We start from the raw sequence: 22,239 nt of genomic DNA on the forward strand, positions 1-22,239 counted from the left end.
CTGAAGCTCCGTCAACACCGGCTGGTGACGCGGCTGCATTTCTAAATAAAGCATGTCTATCGAGTCAGACCCGTGCCACAACCCGTGCACGCGCATTGGGTCCACAGCGCGCGTGTGAACAGGACTCGTGAGCGAAAATATACATGGCGAGAGGTCATTTGTGCACTGAGAGGGAGCAAACTGTGTCTGTGAGCGCACAAGGATGTGCACAAGTGACAAACCTGCGTGCGCGCGTTGCCAACGAGCACACGGCAGAGGAAAACGTGCGCGCTCGGCAGCCTCTGTGCGCGCTCAGCCGCCTCTGCGCGCTCGGTTTCTAATTCCGCTCGCTCGGCTGTGAGGGCTTTTGGCACTCTGGAGGCGTGGCCTGTGGCAGATCTTCCCTGTCCTCTGATTGGTTAGTTCACCCCGCACTTTACTCTCTACCTATCTATATAAAAAAATCTGAGATTCAGTAGTTGCTGTCATAGCTCAGCTGGGAGAGCGGGTGACTCTCACTCTGGAGGATCCAGGTTCGAGTCCGGCCAAGGAACATAGAGTTGATGTCATATTATTCTTTCCTAATTCCTGTGATATTATTTTACAGTTGTGACCGTTCAACTGTCATTAAATGTCCGAATGTTTGCTGGGCAGTGTTTTAAAAAGTGCACATAAGCTAGATGGTTTTAACCAGGTAAAAATAGACTTGTGGGTGTAGGTCTGTTCAAGTTTAAAAAGTTCTTGCCTCATTAATGTATTGTTTATTTTTTTCAGCATTTAATTGACAAATTATCCTTTCAAATAATTAATTGATGAGTTACATAATTGTCCATTTAGAATTGTTGAATGGACTGAGTCAAGTTTGGTGCACTTTATATATTTCAAAACATGGTTTTTTATTTTAATTATGCATATAAATAATTTTAATGTTAATTTATTGAAATATTTCTATTTCTTCATTACCTCACCCTTGTTTTGACAAAAACGGGACCTTGCTGGATAATATCATGGAGAAACTATTTGTTCACAGTACTTGGCTCAGTGAGGATCTGTATACCAAAGGAGGAGATACTCAGAAATCTGTCTGCAGATTGTTACAACCCAGACTGGAAGTGGTGGGCTGTAATAAGAAAGGAGACCAAACAGAGGGGGGGACGGGTAGGACGTGTCCCCTTCGATACTGGACAAACGTGCATTTGTCAAATCAAATCAAATCAAATCAACTTTATTTATAGAGCGCTTTCACATGGCCAGAATGGACAAACAAAGCGCTGTCAATCAATCAATCATCAATCAATCAATCAATCAATCAATCAATCAATTTTATTTGTAAAGCACCTTCCACAACGTTATCAGAAGCCCAAGGTGCTGAACAGCATCATCATAAAAACATTCCCAGTACATGGGCATACGAGCAAGACAAAAACATAAAATCATAAAATAACAAGCAAGCAATATTATAAATACAGAGAGATAATGGAATGAGACTAATCAATTAAAAACAAATGGTGGACAAAATAAGATCAAGCATCCTGATCAAAAAGAAGAAGTATTAAAAACCATAATGTCAGGGCAATTCAAAGAACCCTAGCGCTGAAAAGCAATCAAATAAAAATGAGTCTTTAGACGAGACTTAAATACTTGAAGGGATGGCGCCTGCCTGATGATTAATGGCAATTCATTCCACAGAGTTGGAGCCAAAACAGAAAATGCACGATAACCCCTCGATCGATATTTCGACCGGGGGACCACCAGACGTCCCTGCTCGGCTGAGCGAAGAGACCGAGATGGAGCATACCTGTGCAAAAGTGCAGTAACGTAAGAGGGGGCACTGCCCTGGAGGGCTTTATAAACGAGAGTTAAGATTTTAAATTTAGCTCGATATTGCACCGGGAGCCAGTGCAGAGCAGCCAGCACTGGGGTAATGTGATCTCGACATCTAGTACCTGTCAGGAACCTAGCCACAGAGTTCTGTACAAATTGGAGCCGTGCAACCGTGCACTGGGCCAAACCAGCATGCAGAGCGTTGCAGTAGTCCAGACGGGACAGGACGAAAGCATGTAACAGACTCCAGATGAGCTCTGGACAGCAGAGGCCTGATCCTGGATCGTCGTTTCAGGTTAAAAAAACAGGACCTCACCACTGTATTTACGTGAGTGTCAAGATTAAGTGAGGGGTCAATTTTTATCCCCAAATTACTGACTATTTTCTTTTCATAGGGGGTAAATGGGCCAAGGTCAATATCAGCACCCGAGCGACTGCCAGGACTAAGTATTATGACTTCCGTTTTGCTCTCATTTAACTCCATATTGACTGTTAGTAAGTAGTTTATGTTTTTCTAAAAATGTATCTCGGCGGTAAGTGAACAGATTTTCTAGTATCTTGGCAAATTGAGGAAGTAAGGAAGCAGGTCTGTAGTGTGTGAAGTGATGTTTATCCCCACTTTTATACAGTGGTGCAACTTTGGCTATTTTCATTAAGTTAGGAAATTTACTGGTCTGGAATGATAAGTTGCAGATGTTAAGTTAGTAGTTTAGATATTCCCTCAATCACTCTTTTAACAGTGGTCATATCTAAACATGACAGTCTGTGGATGTTTTATGTCTGCATTCATTAATGATAATGACTTCTCGTTCCTCTACTGCTGTGATGAACATGGACTTAGGGTTCCTCTCTATCAGATTATTGGTCCAATTTTCAGAGGTCTGTGGTTCTGGAATGGTCTCTTTATTGAAGCTATTGGCCACATCCTCAGTGTTGTCCTGTACGATATCATTTTCAATAAAGCAGTGCAGACAGTTTTGTCTAGCATTATTTTTAATTATGCCATTTAATAATTTCCACGTTCCTCTTCTTCTGATACTTTTGTTCTTTGTTTTATGAATTCCCCGTACACGGTATTTTTCCTTTTACATGAATTTTTTAAACCCTTTGTCATCCATGGCTGACCTGCTTGTTTTTGTTTTGTACTAAATTGAATTACTGGACAGTTTTTGTCATACAGGGACCTGAATGTTTGTAAAAATGACTCATATGCCTTGTCAATGTCCCTTTCTTTGTATACCTCTTCCCAGCTCTGATGCACTAGATCATTTTTTAATGCATTTATGTTTTCCTCTGTTTTCATCCGCTTGGTTTTCTGATTGCTAACTGAATGATTTCTCTTATAAATTCTGTCATAAATAGTAAAAACTGGTATGTGGCCATTGATATCATTAATCAGCAGTCCACTAGTAGTGTTGTTTTCCAAATCGTTAGTAAAAATTACGTCTGTTAAAGTGGCATTATGGGATGTAATTCTGCTTGGTCTGGTGATTCTCGGACATAGACCTAGGCTGTACATTATATTGGTAAATTCGTCTGTAAGTGTATGTTTACTAGGATTGAACAGGTCGATGTTAAAATGGCCACAAATGAAAAGAACTTTCTGATTGGTTCCTGAAAATGTTCCTTCAATCCACTTATTGAATTGCTGAATGGCAGACCCTGGTGCTCTGTAGATACAACTGATTAAAATCTTTTTCTGGTTTTCTTTACAAATTTCTATTGTTAGACATTCCAATAAGTTGTTAGTTGCAGTTGTCATATTTTCTACCACATGGTAATTAAAAGTTTGGTCCACATATACAGCAACTCCCCCTCCAGTCTTATTCTCTCTGTTAACAGAGTTAACTTCATATCCCTCTAGGTCAAAGGTCATTCCCTTCTCTTCCGTGATCAATGTCTCAGATACTGCAATAATTTTGAAGGGATTAGAAAAGTGATTAAAAATCCGTAATAAACTTCTGCCATTTCAATGGATTGTTGATAACGTGTTGTCCATGTTGATGGTGTTGAACTTTTCATCCCTGTAGGAGCAGCAGCTGTTGTTGATGCTGGAGAAGAAGTTATTGTCTGGGTCTATGTCCTGCTCCTGGTCCAGCACGTTATGGGCTGTATACTGGAATGGTTTAAGGCCCAGGTCACCGTGAGCGGAAAGTAGCGGATGTAGATGAATTAGTTGCGTCGGTCTGGTCCATGTGGAGTGTTGTGTGTCCATACCTTCAACCTCAGTACTTCTCCAGCTCCTCCAGAGATCTGATGAGCAGCACATTAGCTTGTTCAGGAGTTCCGTTGAGTTTGACCAATATTTTACAATCTGTGGTCCATGTGTTTTGAATGTTTCCTTGTTTCCTCAAAAATCTGGCTTTCCTGGCGATGTCGGCGTTTTGTTTGGTCAGATGTTCGTTGATGTAGACGTTCGTTCCTTTCAGCTTCCTCCCTCGTTTAATCTGCTCCGTTTTGTGCTTTCTGTTGACGAATCTCAATATGACGGCAGATTGAATTCCTTCATTTTTCCGGGCAACAGGATGGCAGGCCTCGATATTATTACCGTCCACCAGGATACCTTTGGATTTGAGGAAGTAGACCACCTGTTCTTTCACGGAGCTGGCGGACTCTGCGCCAGGATCCTCACCGCCTGAGCGTATGACTGGGGGTTTGACGTGAAGCCTGGTGACGATCACACCGTTGATCCTGGTGTACTGCTCCAGATCAGCTACCCTGCTCTCCAGGAATGCCAGACGCTGATCTTTTTCAGCGTTTTGGATGCAGAGAGCTTTAACCTCCTCCATCAGGTTCAGGATGGCCTTCTGTTGCAGTTTGACAGCTGTCATCTCCTCCGACAAAACGTCCAGCGACTTCTTATTATCATCCTCTTCCTCGGCTGTCAGGGCTCTTTTCGGTCCCGTCATAACGTATTTTCACGTTAGCTTATTCTCTGAGCTAACCTGATTATTTCCTTACTGCCACGCCTCAATTCCTTCCGGTTGTCAGATTTAACAGCCTTCTGGAACCGAAGAGGGTGATATAGCTAATATCACCTAAAATGCTATTGTAGGCGCCTTTGTAGGAGCAGCTGTGGGCACAGATTTGCTGACAAAACCTTTTTATTACGGGCTTTGTCATGTTGCAAATTATATTTACCTTGCTTAATATGAACATAGGACATAGCATTAACAATTGTAAACAGTAGCGTCCCTGCTCCAACACACTGGGTTAACTAACAGGCTTCTGCAGAGCTTGATGGGCTTCTGAAAAGGTGAATCAACTTTGTTGGAGACGGGAAACAACTAAAAGATGCTGGATACCAACCAGCCCTCAGGGAAGAGAGTGTCCCACCCCTGCTGTTTCGTTCCTTTGCTCTCCGGATCACCATAACTACGTTCCTGGTTGTTTGAGTTTGATCCAAGAAGACACTTTGCTGCTCATGGCATTCAGCCTTTAAGCACCTGAAGAGCTTTTCACCAAAACCTGCGGGACACACACACACACACACGTCTGCAGTTTGGAAGGAAGGGGGAAGAAATGCTGCTGGGAGGTGCCCTGAGCTGCATGCCTGAACATAAGCATCACCAAGTCAGAGGTCATCAGAGCTCTGCTCAAAGACCTCCAAGCAGGAAGGAAGTCCAGCAGCACGTCATCAACATTAACTGTAAAATCGAATTAATCATCAAAATAACTTCAAAGGGGACCAGTCAGGGTCCATGTGCACATGCAGATCTGCTAAAATAGACAACCCCAACCTTAAGACAGGAATTCTGTTTCTTATCCTCGTTTATTACCAATTGTGTCTGTTTGCAGTTGCAGGTAGCCTCACTTTACCTTCACCTGGGCTTCTGAGCCATCACACAGGTGTTTTGATTGTTAGAGATGAGATAAACACAATCAGGTCTTAACATGGAGACCAGCGCCCTCATTCATCAACCCCTTTGCGTAAATTAATGGGACATCTCATGGCCGAAAGTGTAAAATCACCAGGGTCCTCATTTATCAACTGTACTTGTGCATTTCAGCGTTGGAGTTATCTCACTTTTTTTTACAGCAGCGGCCCAAAACGATGTCCTAACACATGGATGTTCTGCTTCCTGATCACATGACGTGTGGCGTATGTGGGTGAAGAACGGCTTCAGAGCTGAGATGTTTGTTCTCACGGCGCGGGGGCTCGTCCGACGCCCACACAGCACAAAATGCCAATGACGACTAAATCAGGAGGGATTTATCAACGGTCTTAGTTAGTCCTGTCTGGTTATTTATGGAGGTCACTGATTCATAATGGTTACCTGAGAGTCAATAAAGTTTCTGAAGTGTTTTGTGCCTTTTTCTGTTTTATTGTTAGATTCCCATAGATGATTCAAGCAGCCTTTACCAGTTCATTCAGCACACGTGACACATGCTGTTTTCATTCACTCACACTACACACAGGTAAAAAAACACACATCTGAGCTGAATCTGACGCCCTTTTTTATGTTTTCGCCTCCTAATGGACACGATCTGACCATTTTCAACCCATGAAAATGAAATGATTTACTAACTTTGTTACGTAAATGAAATAAATAGATTTAATTAGAACTTTTGGCCTTCAAAACATCTGGTCAAAAACAGATCACGTGCTTCTGGACAATGGGCAGGTTTAAAATAGATCCTGGCAGCATGTCAGGAGGAGATTGGAGAGGAATGTTCTCTAGGCTCTCGTGGGACTTTGGGGATCATCGTATCTGTTTTACAGCTTCAGTAGAGCTACAAACAGCTAACCAGTTAGCCTCATGACTAGTTACTAAACCCCCCAGTGGACCCTCCAGACATAATTCTGCGATCACACTGTGTGATTTTTGGTCGTTGCACAGGATTGTTCATGTCACACTGTGAGAAGGTGTCACGCTGTACGACGAGATTCCTGTGAGCCTCGCTGCAGCAGGACACGCTGCGTCCTGATCACACCCCCCACAAGCCGAAAATATAAAACAAAACATCGCCATTAACACTTCCTGTTAGTCAGCTCATGACCCAGATCATCTTCCTCAAGGAGGAAGGGTCATTTTCAAAACTCTCGCTTTGGCGTCTGACTCCTTTTCCCGCCGTCCAGCTGAGCTCATTCTCCTCCTTCATACATAAAACTAAACTACAGAGAATATCTAAAGTTTTGCCGTGAATTCTGTCTCACTGCTCGCCCCGCAGCTTCCTCTATCCCCCAGAAACAAAATACCAAACCGTCCTTATGGGTTGAATATGTGAGATCTCATGTTTGTGTGTTTTACTTTTCATGTTCATGAGCACGTCTCCTCTCACACTCACAAATCACAGAATCATGGTGTGATCGCACAGTGTGAAGGGGCGTTATAATCATGGAGGCCATGGCTTCCACGATGGTGCTGTGATTCTGTACAGCTCCTGCTCACATCCTTCTGCAGCTTTACATAAGTCCTCTTTGACCATCAGACGGGAAGTTCTCCTAAACCACTTCTAGCTTTACCCAGCAGCGGTTTGCCTGGTGCTTTAGTCTGACTGATACAGGTGTGAGGTTACCATGGTGACTAATGAGAAGCGCTGGGGGTAAACGATTATTTTTAAAACGATTATTCTGACGATTATTTTATCGAATAATCGACAATTCTAATAACTATTTAGACCAGGGGTGTCAAATATGCGGCCCACGGGCCGGATGCGGCCCGCAAGCAGGTTAAATCCGGCCCGCGAGATGGTTCTGATCTTGCCATGTGATCTGTAAGCTCTTTGAATCACTAAAGAATTTTTATTTATTTATTGATTTTTTTTTTCAAGTACACTTAAGGTGTTGTACTTGTACTACACTGTCCTCAGGCTCCAGCCTTGTTTTATATTGATTGTACTAAAACAAAGAAAACAATCTGAAGTTTGTGTTTTTTTTATTTACCGGTCCGGCCCACTTGGGACTAGATTTCCCTCAATGTGGCCCCTGAGCTAAAATGAGTTTGACACCCCTGGGCTAGACGATTAATCTAATGATTATTTTTCTATTGCACAGTTAATAAAAACCAAAAAATCTCTAATAAATTCCTCAAAAAAATTGATAAATTGTTACTGTAAGAGAATAAACTCTACAGGCCTTCCATTTAGTATAACACTGCTTTTATTGTGTTGGTTGGTTATGTTCTGGTGACGTGTAGAACTTGGGAGTGCAGGCTGCTGCCTGAGAGGTGGTAGAAGATGGAGTGTCTCCATGCTGCTTTGTTTTGGTCACTTATGTGCGTGAGGCGAGTGGTGTTACGACTCTTCCTGGGGAGTTTGGCTCGTGTGCAAAAAGGAAGGGACGATAACGGGATTTAAAAGTTAAAATGATGATCAGGTTTATTTACAACTACAAAAATCATAAATCTTTCCATCCACAGGTTGGGAATAATAAAACTAATTCTGCCCGTGGGGAAATAAAACAAAAGTACAAATAAGTAGGGATGTCCCACTGGGCAAAGATTACTGGGTTCTGGACCAAAACAAGGATCTCCAAAGGTCCAAACTCTAAACTGGGCGGTTAAACCAAACTCAAGGTGATATTTTACACTAAACCGAAAACCCACAACACTCTAAATGTAATAAAAGGGAGATCTACACTACAAAAACGATCAACTCTAAACCAAAACGCAACAGCTTATCCCAACGCAAGAAGCTGTTAGCGAAGATGCTAACAGTAGCTTTACCAATGTTAAGTTCAAGTTACCAAGTTTAAATAAACCAAAAACACCCAGCAGCACACAGACCAGCACGCAGGAGAGACTGCTACCACCAAAACAGCTCTCCTCATGTCTGAAAGAAGCTCCTTAATGAAGGGAGAAACGCTCCCGGTGATTTTCTACATCTGCGGTAGAGACGAAGCAGCACATTTGACCCCGGAAGTTGTTGTCCGTTGCCGGGAGACGAAGGCGGGCAAAACAGGAATCTAGTAGCGGACGGACGTTGTTCCGGGTCTTCGGTATTTGGCGGAGATGTTAGTGAAGGCGGAGAAGAGGGCGAACTAGAGGTAAAACAGGCAGATTCCTCCTCTATTTACAAACTCCTGGGGATGCAACAAGTGGGCGCGGTGCGTCGACTTCCGGATCTGACGTCGACAAATTTTTAGAATCGAGCCGTCGACGTCATCGAGGCTTCGCTACAGCCCTACTAATGAGGCACTAGCAGCAGCTTTAACATTTCTGTAGATCTTGGCTCTTGACTCCAGGTGAGTATAAGGAGACCTCTTCCAGCTTCCTGACAGAACTCTGGCTGATATGAACCCGTCTTTGGAATTTTTCACCTGGGTCTTGTTTTTCTGGTGACCCACTAAAGACACGTGGCTTTGTTTTTAACCAGGCCTTTTGCTACACACTAGACTGATGTATTCATGGTGGTGAAAGAGACCCACACCCCTTCACCAGGACCAATCCAACACATTTGTCTCGTCAGAATAAAGCCCGGCTGCTCTGCTGCTGTTGTTCCTCTGTGAGCTTAAATCACTGTGAACATTACCATGAGCAGGCTTTCGAGCACTGCTGCGTTGCTGAAGTTACCCTGGGTTCTTTAGAGGCCGGTTGCTTTGTTTTCTGACTGATCTATGTCAGCGGAGCATTCCTCAGCAGGCTCACGGAGATCCTTAGCTGCATTCAGCCGTAAACTGGAACCAGATGGTTCTGAGTCTTCTTCAGTCTCATCGGTTAAAGCCCCGATGGTCGTCCACACCCGGCTACCATCACACCCACACACAAATCATCTAACTTCAGCTGATCCAACCATCCCTCTTCCTTCTAAACCGTTTTTAATTAGCGTTAATTCAAAACCTACAACACTTGGCTCGATCAGACCTGGACCAGGATGTTCTCAGGACTTAGAGAAACCTTTATTCTATTTGTCAGCTGGAGCACATTCAGACTGTTGTTAAGACTCTGCTTTTGGTGTAAATCAATCTAGTCCCAAGCAGAGCAAGGTTTGCGGACAGAACATGCTGGCCTGCAGATAACCGACGTGCTGAGAGAGGATCTGCATCGAGCTGACGAGTAGAAGAACATCCTGATGGGTCAAAGGGAAAGCCGGTGGTCCTGCGGGGAGAGCTCTGTCCTCCTCTCTCCATTTAACCCTCTACTGTAGTGTTAGACTAATCTCCATCGCATGTAGAAAACTCCCTCAACAGGAACATAGGAATTCAATCTTTCAGTTTTCCACAGAAACAAAACAAAAAGAATCAGGAAATGACCAGGAAATGACCAGGAAATGACCAGGAAATGACATGTCCAGGGCTGTCCATGTGCACAAAAACACAAGTTCGTCACATGATCTGATTTCTGCTCATCTAGCCTGCAGCCATGGGAAATTCTCGTCAAATAGAAACACGGGCCTGGGCTCTTGTTTAAAAACAGACCGTTTTTGTTTTTGCTCCTCTTCTAGAACATTCCACACGCTGTGTCTTGAGAGCCCCTCACTGGTTTTTGGACTTAGTCACACAACATGATAGGAAGAAAAGGGCGATGAAACACCCACGAGTAAAGCCGTCTCAGTCAGGAGGTGAACAAAAAGCTGCAGGAATCTGTCTGGGATCGGAACCCGTGGACTTCTGAGTGCTATGATGGCCCGAGTGGGCCGGAGGTATCAGTCAGAACCTTGCTGTCGGCCCAATCCAACACCACAGCTGATCACCTCCTTGGAAAGATGACGTTAAACTTCCACTCATGTGGTGAAATGAGTTGGATTAATCTAGTGGTGAGGAACCTTCAGTGTGTGAACCCACAGGGTGCCAACTGTAAAATCAGAACCTTAACGCGATTCGCAGCAGAGTGTGACCATATTTGACTTCTGCAAGTACTGACTATAGATATTTGGAATCAGAATGAGTAGCCACACATTTAATCTAAGTGTTAACATCTAAGCATGTGATGGTTTTATTAACATGAAATCTGGGACTGTTAAATAAAAGCAAGATCCCCTGGCTAACAACAGAAAGTCCCTTTGAAGTTACGACTTTCTTCAAACTGGGCTAATTTATTCATGTTCCCTCTGCTGTAGAGCAACCATCCAGGCGACTGGAGACCTTAGAAAGCAGATGCTTTAATTTGGTGAGCTCCTTCAGTTTAAAAGGATTAATAAATATTTAGTAAGTAAAGAAACGTTGAGTTTATTTCTGAATATTTACTTGATTTAAAATCTAGAAGTATCCGCATAAAGACCTGACTTACTTTATAAATGTGGTGAATTTGGGACTTTTATATTTGTTCTGAGGGTGACAGGTGGCAAACTGCGGTCCTCCAGGGCCGCTAACCCTATAGCCAGAGGCGGTTTTACCATTAGGCATAGGTCGGCGGCCGCCTGGGGCCCCCTTGTGTTGGGGGGCCCCTAGCCCTGACCGCCGGCACCCCTCTGTTAATGCCACGATATTCTTATTACCAACCTGTCACCGCAGACGGGATTGGACATGCTTCTCATTAACATAATTCCTGAACCGTTCAAGATATCATTAAAATTCCAAAAGTGCTGAAAAGATTAAGAATGGCGCTTTTCGTGCATATACAATACATTACGGTAGCCAGCGGGATTCCCTGTCTTGAGCGCACCGAATCACAACACAGATTCAGAGACGTGAGTTTGTCGTCCAAAATGCTCCGTTTTATAACTTTTGAACGGCTGATCAGATTCAAATAAATCCAACGGTTCCTAAAAGTACATAAAAGCAGCTTTCCACTGATCTATAGCACGAAGCAATCAGAGTTAGGGAAAATATTGCTACGAGGGGAAATCCTGCTGTACAGCCTGATTGAAACGGAGCGCAGCGCCGCGGTGAAAGTGGATAATGGAACGGGGAAGCTAATTAGCATAAAAACCAGCAAGAAATTATGGAAATGCCTCAAAGAAAATCAACACGATCTATTAGGTGTCCCAGAAGGCTTACGTCTGAAGACAGTGACCACGAAGAAGGACAGATCTCCGGTGAACCAGGATATGAATGTTTGTTCAGTCTTTATTTTTTTATTTGAACAACCCTCAACTGTTTGCTAATTGTAAGATTCAGCTTCATTCCAGCATTATTTATCTTTTTACCATAAATAATTATTTTTGCTAAAACAAAAGTTTTTGGTATAGCAGCACGGTGTGCCAGAGAAGCCCCCCATGGCAGTGTAAGGTGTGCAGGACTCTGCCTGCAGCTGGAGAGAAACTGCTTCAAGGTCTACCACATCAAATAAAAACGTCTGAAAGTTTACAAAAATAAAAGGTCTTAAAAACTGCTAAAAAAGATACCAAGGTTCACACTTTTTTAAGAATAGATGCATTTCAGTTCAAAGTTTAAATTGTTTGCCCAGTCATTTTGAAGTTCCTGTTCAGTAATAACTATAAAAAATTCAAATCCGTTTTTTGCTTTTTTCCCTTTTAAGCTGATTTTTTAAAGGCTTTAATAGAAATAAATTCTAAATGCAAACCATACACTGAAAGCTGAGGTTGTTCTGAAAAACGGAGAAGAGTTACACACACTTTGTACTTTTTCTTACAATTTTACAACCATAAGATTAAAAACATACCAGGCGGCCCTGTTATAATTATGGTCATAAGAGGGTTATTTAGATGGCGATGCACAAACAGGAAGTGACTGGTAGTCATTCCACTCCAATCCAGTTGGTGGCGGTAATGCACCAAATTGTTGTTTGCCAAGTGCCGTAAGACCACAAATAAGAGTAAGAAGAGAGGCGGGAGCATTTGTAACAAACTCAAAGCGATAGTCAAAACATGAAGCATGACATGGAGTTATCCTAGTGGCTCCAATAAGAGAAAGAAGCAGCTCGCTTCATAAAAGCTTTTATTTTCACTTCTGAAAGTGACGTCGTTTCTCGATGTAAACATCAAAAGGAAGCAGAAAGGAAAGACAATGGAAAATGTTTAAAGGGAGGAAAACATGGACCAAAATGGAAAATAGAAAAAAAATAACAAAGGCAAAAGCACAGGAGCGCTGACAGGAAGAAGAAAGCAGAGCAAATATTGAAAGCAGTCAAAAGGAGGGAAATACAGGAAAAAAGAGGAGGACTAATAAAAAGGGAAAATAACTCATGTCAGAAGAGGGGAGAGTTTCGCAAATCCAGTTAAAGGTAAGATTGTTGAAAATTTTGTGTAAGGGGCCCCGTGTCTGTGTTCGCCTTGGGTCCCCAAATTGCTAAATCCGCCCCTGCCTATAGCCTACCTGATTTTAATCAGCAGGTGATTAACAAGCTTCTGGAGAGCTTAATGAGCTGCTGCACAGGTGATTCAACTGTTGGAACTGGGAAACAACAAAAAGATGGAGGATACCGCCTCGAGGACTAGAGTGTGACACTTTTCCACCAGGCGACCCACAGCCCCGCAGCCGTAACCGGAGCGCCTCCCGCTGTGCCCCGGGGCTCACCTGTTGCTGATCCGAGCCGTGAGTCCTCCTGTCTGGGCAGGGATGAGGACTTCCTCTCGGCCAGACGCATCTGGACCTGCTCCCGAACCCTCCGGGCTCTAGCCAGCGGGTCCGGGGACGGTCCGTCCGACGGCAGCGCGTAGGCGGTGCAGGAGGAGCGCGGCTGCAGCGCGGACAGAAAGTAGCTGTCCGCCATGACGGCGTTCATCTTCTCAGAGGAGCAAAACACCGAAAAACACAGAACTAGAGTCCAACAGGTCCGGTTCGGTCACAGACAGAGTCGCCTGACTACTTTGGTCCCAAATGAAACGGATCCCCGTTAACAGCTCGAGCTGGAGCCTGGAGGCGGGACCGGAGGAGTCAGGAGGAGGGCCGAAGGAAATCCACCTGCTGCTCCGGGAGGTCGGCGTGACACAGAACCAGAACCAGAACCGGACCCGTTAGGGCTAAAACACTTGTGGGATTTTATCAGCCCACATGTTGCTGTCTGTCTTCAAATAGGACATCAAAACCTTAAAACGATTCTAACAACAACAGTTAGTTGGTTTTCTTATTAAAAATAAATAAATAACGGACAGTAAAACTAGAATATTCCCAATGAGACCTTTATATTTGTCCTTCATCATGTTGGACCAGCAGGTCGAGAAGACGAGACCAGAAAGGCTGTTCTGTTCTTATGATGCTCAGACGTTACAACAATAATAATAATAATAACAACAACAATAATAATAATAATAATATAGGCCTACACCACAGTACTATTACAACGACAGACTTCCTGTGGGGGTAAAAACATGGATCTGGACTTCATCAAGCACAACTATGATGAATAAAACAGCACAGAAGACGTTACCATGTCTGTCTGGGTTTGATTCTGTAGTTTTTCACCGTTATAAAGATCAGTGAGTTCAAAACAAAAAGAGCTGCTGTTCCAGTTTTCTTTTCAGGCTGTTTTCTGTTGTTTTATTAGGGAAAAGTCTAAAAGTGGGCACTTATTAACTACAGCTGTTGTGAGCCATGACATTATGATAAACCATTACACAACAGCTGTTTTCCAGCCAACCCTGAAAACCGTTTGGAAGAAGAGGAGGAAACGTGGGAGGAGGTTGGGATCAGGGCCGGGGCGATAACACGCTACACTAAAGTATAAATATATAACTGGGTCACATGATGTCAGAGTTCTCTGGACTTGACTGAAGTGAAGCACCGACAGTTTCCACACCAACAGCAGAAGTAATGTTGCACACTTGTGGTCTGACTCCACTCAGCATCTCAGATGATGATAAACCAGAGCTGCTTGTGAAATCAGAAGACTTCCTGTTCTCTGAGTGATTGTTTCAGAGTCCAGGAATTTGAAAATAGCTCCAGCCAGAGCTGAAAGGAGGGAGAGACTGTTGGGGGAGGTCTGGGAAAGTGAGGAAGGATCGTATGTGGAGAGCAGAGAGGCTCAGGGAGGGATTCCTGCAGCCAGGAGGTTTACCACCAGATCATGGTTTGGGTGGAACGCAGCTTACATTCAGGTCAGGACCTCTGAAAACATGCAGCAGCATCTGAGTTTTAGATCAAATAAATAGTTACAACAGAATCGTACGTGTTCTAAAGGTTTGATTTTATTGCAGACAGAACTGATTGATAAAAGTATTTAGTTCAGACGGAACATGTTAGGATCAGACAGACATGGACTCACACTCTTATAGGCCTTTTCCACCAGTACCTACTCTGCACAGCACGGCTCATCTCGTGGTTTCAAGCTGTTTCTATTAGTAAAGGTCCATGGCTGTAGCCCTCTTTTCAGTACCTTCTTTTTTATGGTTCCAAGGGTCCCGAACCGGGCCGAAAAACACAACATCAGAGACTGTTGCCTAGGGGGTGGATTCACTGGTTGACTAGGAAGTAGAGTCATTTTTTGGCTAGGGGTTAGAGTAATTGGTTGGCCAGGAAGCGGAGTATCTAGTTGACTAGGGGGTGGAGTCACTGGATGGCCAGGGGGTGGGGTTACAGGTTGGCTAGGGGTGGAGTCACGGGTTGGCTAGGGGCTAGAGTAATTGGTTGGCCAGGAAGCAGTCACTAGTTGACTAGGGGGTGGGGTCACTGTTTGGCCAGGTGGTGGGGTTACAGGTTGGCTAGGGGGTGGAGTCACTGGATGAACAGGGGGTGGAGTCATAGGTTGGCTAGTGGGTGGGGTTACATGCTGGCTAGAGGATTAAATCATTGGCTGGCCAGTGGTTGGAGTCATTGTTTGGCTAGGGGTTTGAGTAACTGGCTGGCCAGGGGCTGGAGTCACAGATTGAGTAGGGGGTGGGGTTACAGGTTGGCTAGGGGGTGGGGTTACATGCTGGCTAGAGGATTAAATCATTGGCTGGCCAGTGGTTGGAGTCATTGTTTGGCTAGGGGGAGGAGTCACTGGTTGGCTAGTGGGTGGAGTCACCGGTTGGCTAGGGGTGGGGTTACAGGTTGGCTAGGGGATGGGGTTACATGCTGGCTAGAGGATTAAATCATTGGTTGGCCAGTGGTTGGAGTCACAGGTTGGCTAGGGGTGGAGTCATTGCTTGGCTAGGGGGAGGAGTCACTGGTTGGCTAGTGGGTGAAGTCACTGGTTGGCCAGGGGTGGGGTTACAGGTTGGCTAGGGGTGGAGTCATTTCTTGGCTAGGGGGAGGAGTCACTGGTTGGCTAGTGGGTGGAGTCAACGGTTGGCTAGGGGTGGGGTTACAGGTTGGCTAGGGGGAGAAGTCACTGGTTGGCTAGGGGTTGAGGAAACTGGTTGGCTAGGGGGTGGAGTTACTGGTTGGCTAGTGGGTGAAGTCACTGGTTGGCCAGGGGTGGGGTTACAGGTTGGCTAGGGGTGGAGTCATTGTTTGGCTAGGGGGAGAAGTCACTGGTTGGCTAGGGGGTGGAGTTACTGGTTGCTCCACAGTTTCCTACATCACTGCCCATAGTTTTTTCCGGGTCTGACAAAAAGCCACCGACTGATCAGATTGTTGAACATCACTACCATGTCAGCCATTGGTGTGTTTTTGTGTCACGCACAGATCATCCCTCTCTAATGTTGTGACGGATACAGGTTGCCTCACATCTGCACTTCTAGTCAGGTGGCTGCCCCACTATGACAACCCACACACTAATGTTCAGTAAAAATGTTCTTATAAATACAAATTTAATAAATATGTGAGGGAGCACTACTATTATTATGGCTGCATATAAATCAGTCATTACATAGTGTCAGAATCTTTAAAGCAATCCTCATACAAAGTGTGGCAAGGTGGAGAAACAAGGGCCCGGGTGGGATTCGATCCCCAGACACCCGGGTAAGAGTCACACGTGCCAACCAGTCAGCCAAACGGACACCCTCATTGCCAAGTAGCCAGGGCACATGATCAGTCGGGATACAGTGACACTCCACCTGTCACATAAGCAAGCACACAGCGACAGTAGAGAGGAAAACTCCCTTTTAACAGGAAGAAACCTCCAGAGGATCCTGGCTCAGCATAAGCAGCCATCCACCACACACACACACACACACACACACACACACACACACACACACACACAGACGTAATTTTGGGGGGGGGGGGGGGGGGGCAGGGGGGACATGTCCCCCCCCACTTTTTCCAAAGTCAAGTTTTGACCCCTGCACTTTTTACCATCCAAAAGCAATATTACTTTTTATTAAATTGACACTGGTTGAGCTCTAGGACCAAGTAGAAACGTTTGTGTTGAAGCCTGTTTCCCATTAGAACATACTGTAAAGATACCCCCCCCCCCCCCCCCGTGTCCCCCCCCCACATCTAAAGTGAAAATTACATCCATGCACACACACACTTCTGGGGAGAAAACCACTCAGAGAGAAAATAAAGTTGACAGCTAAAAAACTGGAAATATCACAATTAGAGAGTAGTGGTAGAAGAAAGTAGCATGGTATGGAAAGTAGTCAGCATGTCCTCCAGCAGTATAAGCCTAAAGCAGCATAACTACAGAGATAACTCAGGGTAACCTAACCTCTCCGATGGAGGTATGTGGGAGGCAGGGCATGGGAGAACTGCCTTTACCAACCTTATTCTGTCACACCCTGTCCTGTCTTCTCCTAGGTTGTAGTCTGTGTCTCCGTTAATTGCTCCCACCTGCCTCTTGTTTCCCTATCACCATAGCTCCCGTTCCTCATGTATTTAAACCCCTGCTGTTCTGTGTTCCTTGTGGTGTCATTGTTCCAGTGTCAGCGTGCTTAATAAACCCATGTTAAGATTTCCTACCTGCCTGCCTGTTTGTCTCCCCCGGTCTGGATCCTCACCTTTCCTCCGCTCCGCTCCGCAGCACGTCGTGACATATTCTCCACTGTACACTCCACCTCGCTCTACTTTCTCACTCGTCCAAACCTGGGTTGACGTCAGATTTTAACCATAGGCCTTATAAAATAAAAATGTTTTAAGCCTAGTCTTAAATGTAGACAAGGTGTCTGCCTCACGGACTAAAGCTGGGAGCTGGTTCCACAGGAGAGGAGCCTGATAACTAAAAGATCTGCCTCCCATCCTATTTTTAAATATTCTGGGAACCACCAGTAGACCTGCAGATTGAGAGTGAAGTGCTCTGTTAGGAATATATGGAACAATCAGGTCACTGATGTATGATGGAGCTTGATTAAGAGCTTTATATGTGAGAAGGAGGAGCTCAAAATCTATTCTGAAATCCTACAAGCCTGTTTAACGTAGGATTAGAATGACATGTCCTGGTCAAAGATAATACAAAGGTTCCTTACTTTGCTTTCGGAGGCTAATTTAATGCTGTTCAGATCAGGTTATTGACTAAACAATTTCGTTTTCAGAGGTTCTGGTCAAAAGATGATAACTTCGGTCTTGTCTGGATTTAACAGCAGAAAGTTTAGAGTCATCATACACCAGCCTAGCGCTGTTCCTATGACCTTTACAACACGTTCAACCCAAGGCATGTATGGTATAATCCTGGGAAAATAATAACAGCTCTCAGACGGGAGTTGGTAGTGATCAGCTGTTACTGCTGGGTTCCTCCTGCACCCATCTCAGTACCAGTAGTCCTCAGGCTCTGATCCTACGGCTGTTGTTTTGTTTGGTTGAGACTTGTGATGCCTCTCTAGCTCTGTTTTGTTTCCAGATTAGTTTTCTGTCTCTGTCTGGTGTTTCAGCACAGAGCTCATTTTCTCCAACCTCCGACATTTCTCACTAAAACGTGACCTGTGACAGCTCTACCAAACTCTGAGACGATTGATTCAGTTGTTTTAACGCATTAGTCTGAACATTACTGAAGACGTTTCAACAGTTTTCCTTCATGAACCAGAAACCTGACGTGTTGTGGAGGAGAGACCAGTAAAGGCTCAAACCTCAGCAGCTTTGTTTCCAGACGTGTGTCAGATGTTTCACGTCTGGCCACTGAGCAAACAGCAGTAAAGTGTGCTTATTTTTACTCATTTTTTAGGGATTATTTGGATCACTGAGCCTCAAAATCAAACATCAACAAAACATTTGAAGGAAAGGTTGATGACTCCTGAACGTCTCCAGTGTTTATGTGTGAAGTTATCTGCAAACTAAATGATGCTTCTCAGAAGAACAACTGACCTCAGAGGGTGTGGTGCCGAGTTGGAGCCCCACTCCACCCCTACAATTAGCTCCTGTGGTATTCTGAACAAAGATAAAATGATCTCAGAGCAGAACTTTCCTTTTTAAAACATTCCCCATGGTCAGTAAAGATTGTAAGACAAAGCACAAATTTCTTGAAGATAATCAGCGTTTTCTGAAAACATTTACGCTGGTAGAAGTTCACCTTTGCACTGATGAGGAAGCAGAGGTGGTTTTCATTAGGAAGGAGGGGTGGAATGTAGAGCATCTGGGTCTAATACTGTCAGCGATTAATCACACAGACAGACGGAGATAAACTATCAGAAACCCTGAGAGGGAGGGAGTGGGGGTGGGACAGTAAAAGTAAATAAACCAGAGGGCTTTAACCCCCAAACCAGTGACCTAAAGGATGCCCACTTGTTTCCAAGACTGGGTTTATGTGAGGTTTGGGTCAAACACAAGGCCACAGTGAAACTGCTGTGTGAAAGAGTTACTCTGTCATAGTGACGCCTAACACTGTTTATGGAAAACAGCTTGTGGTTGTTGTTGCGAAATGTTGCACAATGTGTTCTGAAGCCGAGATGATATTTGTGATTTAGGTTTTAGAAATATCTGCAAATCGGCTGCGCAGTGGCACAGTGGTTGGAGCTGTTGAGAAGGTCCTGGGTTCGCTTCCCGGCCTGGGATCTTTCTGCATGGAGTTAGCATGTTTTCCCTGTGCATGCGTGGGTTCTCTCCGGATACTCCGGCTTCCTCCCACAGTCCAAAAACATGACTGTTAGGTTGATTGGTCTGTCTAAATTGTCCTTGGGTGTGAGTGTGTGTGTGTGTGTGTGTGTGTGATAGTTTGTCCTGTGTGTCTCTGTGTTGCCCTGTGATGGACTGGCTCTCTGTCCAGGGTGTACCCCGCCTGATTGCCCGTTGACCGCTGGAGATAGGCACCAGCCCCCCCGCGACCCTACGTGGACTAGCGGGTTCAGACAATGGATGGATGGAAATATCTGCAAGTCATCATCTGTTTTTCCTCCTGCTGTCTGACAGCTTTCATTTACAATACGATTTAAGATAGTCGCTGACAGCTGCTCTTTCAGTGAGGTTTCTGCTCTGCCTTGCTGAGTGTGTGATGACATTCTGATGCAGAGCCGTGCTGGTTAATGTTCTGTCATCCTTAAGCTGGACCTGTCTTCAGCTTTTGAGTCAGTGGAACTGGTTCTGGTCATGAATGTCCGAATGAACCATCTCTGGGGCTTTGTCACAGACCTGCTCTTGGTCCAGTCCAGTCTGGTGTTCCCCAAGGTTCTATTTTAGTACCCTAGTTGTTTTTGTCGTATCTGCTCTTTTGTGGACTGGTTTAGTGGTGTTTTTAAGATATTTCTAATGATGTTCTGCTTTTCTTCTGCTTTCACCTCAATGATATCTCTAAGTTAATTTTTTTGTTCATCAGACTTTTCGACACCAAAATGAAGAAAAGCTTCAGTCACTTGTCTGTGCAACAGAAAGATTACTGTCGGAGAAGAGTCTTCTCTGGAGGGCTTTGCTAACTCTTCTGACAGGACCCCTGAGATTATCTTTGACATGTCCAGACTGCTGCTCTTATCAGCTTGGATGTTCTTCTAAAGTCAGCTCCTCTGTGCTTCGTCCTGAGCTAGAAAAAATAAACCATGCTGTTGTGTCATTGTGCCTGGTTTACTGCACATTTAACCGGTCTAGGACAGCAGTTACAGGTTAACGGCAGGCTTCTGACCAGATCATCCAACGTTGAAACTTACAACCCCATTAGTTGTCACACTGGTCTGTAAAATGTGTTCTCAACATTTGACCCATTCCCTGGGTTGGGGTGGTTTAGCCCTCCAACCCAGCCCTTAAATGCTGAGTGTAGATTGGGGAGGCATTGGGTCCCATGTTTTAAAGTCTTTGGTGTGACCCAACTGTGGATTTGAACCCACAATCTTCCAACCTTAGGGCACTCAACCGGGCCTATAGGAGGCAGGACCTTCTCTGTAGTAGTGATGTGTCGGTTGCGAACGAACCGGCGATAAGAGCCGGCTCTTTCAAGTGAACGACGGGAGCCGGCTCGTCATTGGGAGCCGTCCCCTCCCCTCCCCCCTCCCCCTTTGCTTTGGTGAAAGCCACAGGCGATTGGTCAACATGTGTAACTGCGTGTCCAGACTGTCCACACACAGAGCAGTAGGGGCGGGGAAGAGGGAGGATCAGACTCAGACACACAGCAGAGCACATGCAGGTGGAGGGAGACGAGAGGGAATGAGGAGGAAAAAGGCGAGAGAGAGGAGAGGAGAGTGTGACGAAGACGGTGAGAAAATGAGCGCCAGCAGTCGGAAAGTGGAGATTTCTTAAAGTGTTCAGTTATTAAATCCATAGAAATGATAAATATTTGATATATAGCATTTTTTTACATTAGTAAATCATTTCACATATAGTTTAGCATTATTTTGCTTATAAATGAACTCTACGCAACAGAAAATCTGAGGAGCCACTTGGGAGCCGAAAGAGCCGGCTCTTTTTGGTGAGCTGAGCCAAAAGAACCGGCTCTCTAAAAAGAGCCGGAATTCCCATCACTACTCTGTATACACCCCAGGCAGGGGCGCTGTAAAGCGGTGAAAGATTAGGAAGATTCTAAGGGCCCACAGCTGTCAGGGGCCCAAAAAAGTTTCAAAGTTGAATAAAAAATAAATTAAGTTTAAAAATCACAAGTACTTTACTTTGCAGTATTTTTTCTCATTTAAGACATTAAACAAACAATCTTTTAGTCTTTATGAAATGTATATTTATTCAGAGGTCCCTGCTTTATTTTGACTAATTAATTTGAACCCCCCCCCCCCCCCTCCTCCTAACGGCATAAAATGGTACAGTCCACCTGGCCGAGGGGTGCGTAGCAGGTGAGGTCAGCTCAGGTAGCAGTCAGACAGCAGAGTGCGCCAAGGCTGCAGTAAATATGTCTGCAAAAACAAAGTCTGGGTCACAGAAAAGGAAAGAAAGAAGGGAGAAAGAGGACAGGCAGAAGAGAGGGCATCAGTGTGACACACAGTTTTTCTCAAAGAAAGGTGGGTTTGGTTAGTGAGTGGTTAAATTCAACCTGTTTGCTAGCTCTGATATCCACAGTGAGAGGAACTATGTTTCATCTAATTATGGTAAATGGGTTGTCGTCCTTATCCCTACCAGAATCAGCAGCTGATGATATGTCAGCAGGTGTCCCCTCACAACCCAATGAACCTCAAGAAGGTGAGCAATGTAGCATGTTAGCTAGCAGCCTCAATTAAGGGGGTCTGTGGGAATCACTTAAGGCTCTCTTCTCTATCAGTACTATTACAAAGGAATATAAAAAGGCTATTTTTGGTGATAAACACGTTGTTTTTCCACATAAAGATAATTATATATATCAATCAGTAAAAATGTATAGATTGTTTTTGATGCTGGGCAGGTTGAAGCATTGCTATTTAGTCCGTCACTAAGTATGTCACTCAGGAGCATTATTA

The 22,239-nt window shown here is 44.6% G+C and overlaps 1 protein-coding gene across 4 annotated transcripts in view; it reads right to left on the minus strand.

Annotated features, from left to right (window-relative positions):
- LOC139071709 (plakophilin-3-like) overlaps window positions 1–22,239 on the minus strand; it is an 80,852-nt gene that overhangs the window by 56,627 nt on the left and 1,986 nt on the right. For 2 of the 4 annotated variants that reach the window (XM_070554594.1, XM_070554591.1), the window contains exon 1: window positions 13,163–13,488. The exons of 1 other annotated variant lie outside the window; for it this stretch is intronic. In XM_070554594.1, coding sequence (XP_070410695.1) covers window positions 13,163–13,370 — 208 coding nt within the window. In that variant the 5' untranslated portion in view covers window positions 13,371–13,488. Of the gene's footprint in view, window positions 1–13,162; window positions 13,489–22,239 lie in introns of those variants that run through there. One more of the 4 variants, XM_070554592.1, reaches the window with a different exon arrangement.

This window comes from Nothobranchius furzeri, chromosome 9, assembly GCF_043380555.1.
Source record: "Nothobranchius furzeri strain GRZ-AD chromosome 9, NfurGRZ-RIMD1, whole genome shotgun sequence".
NCBI lineage: Eukaryota > Metazoa > Chordata > Actinopteri > Cyprinodontiformes > Nothobranchiidae > Nothobranchius > Nothobranchius furzeri.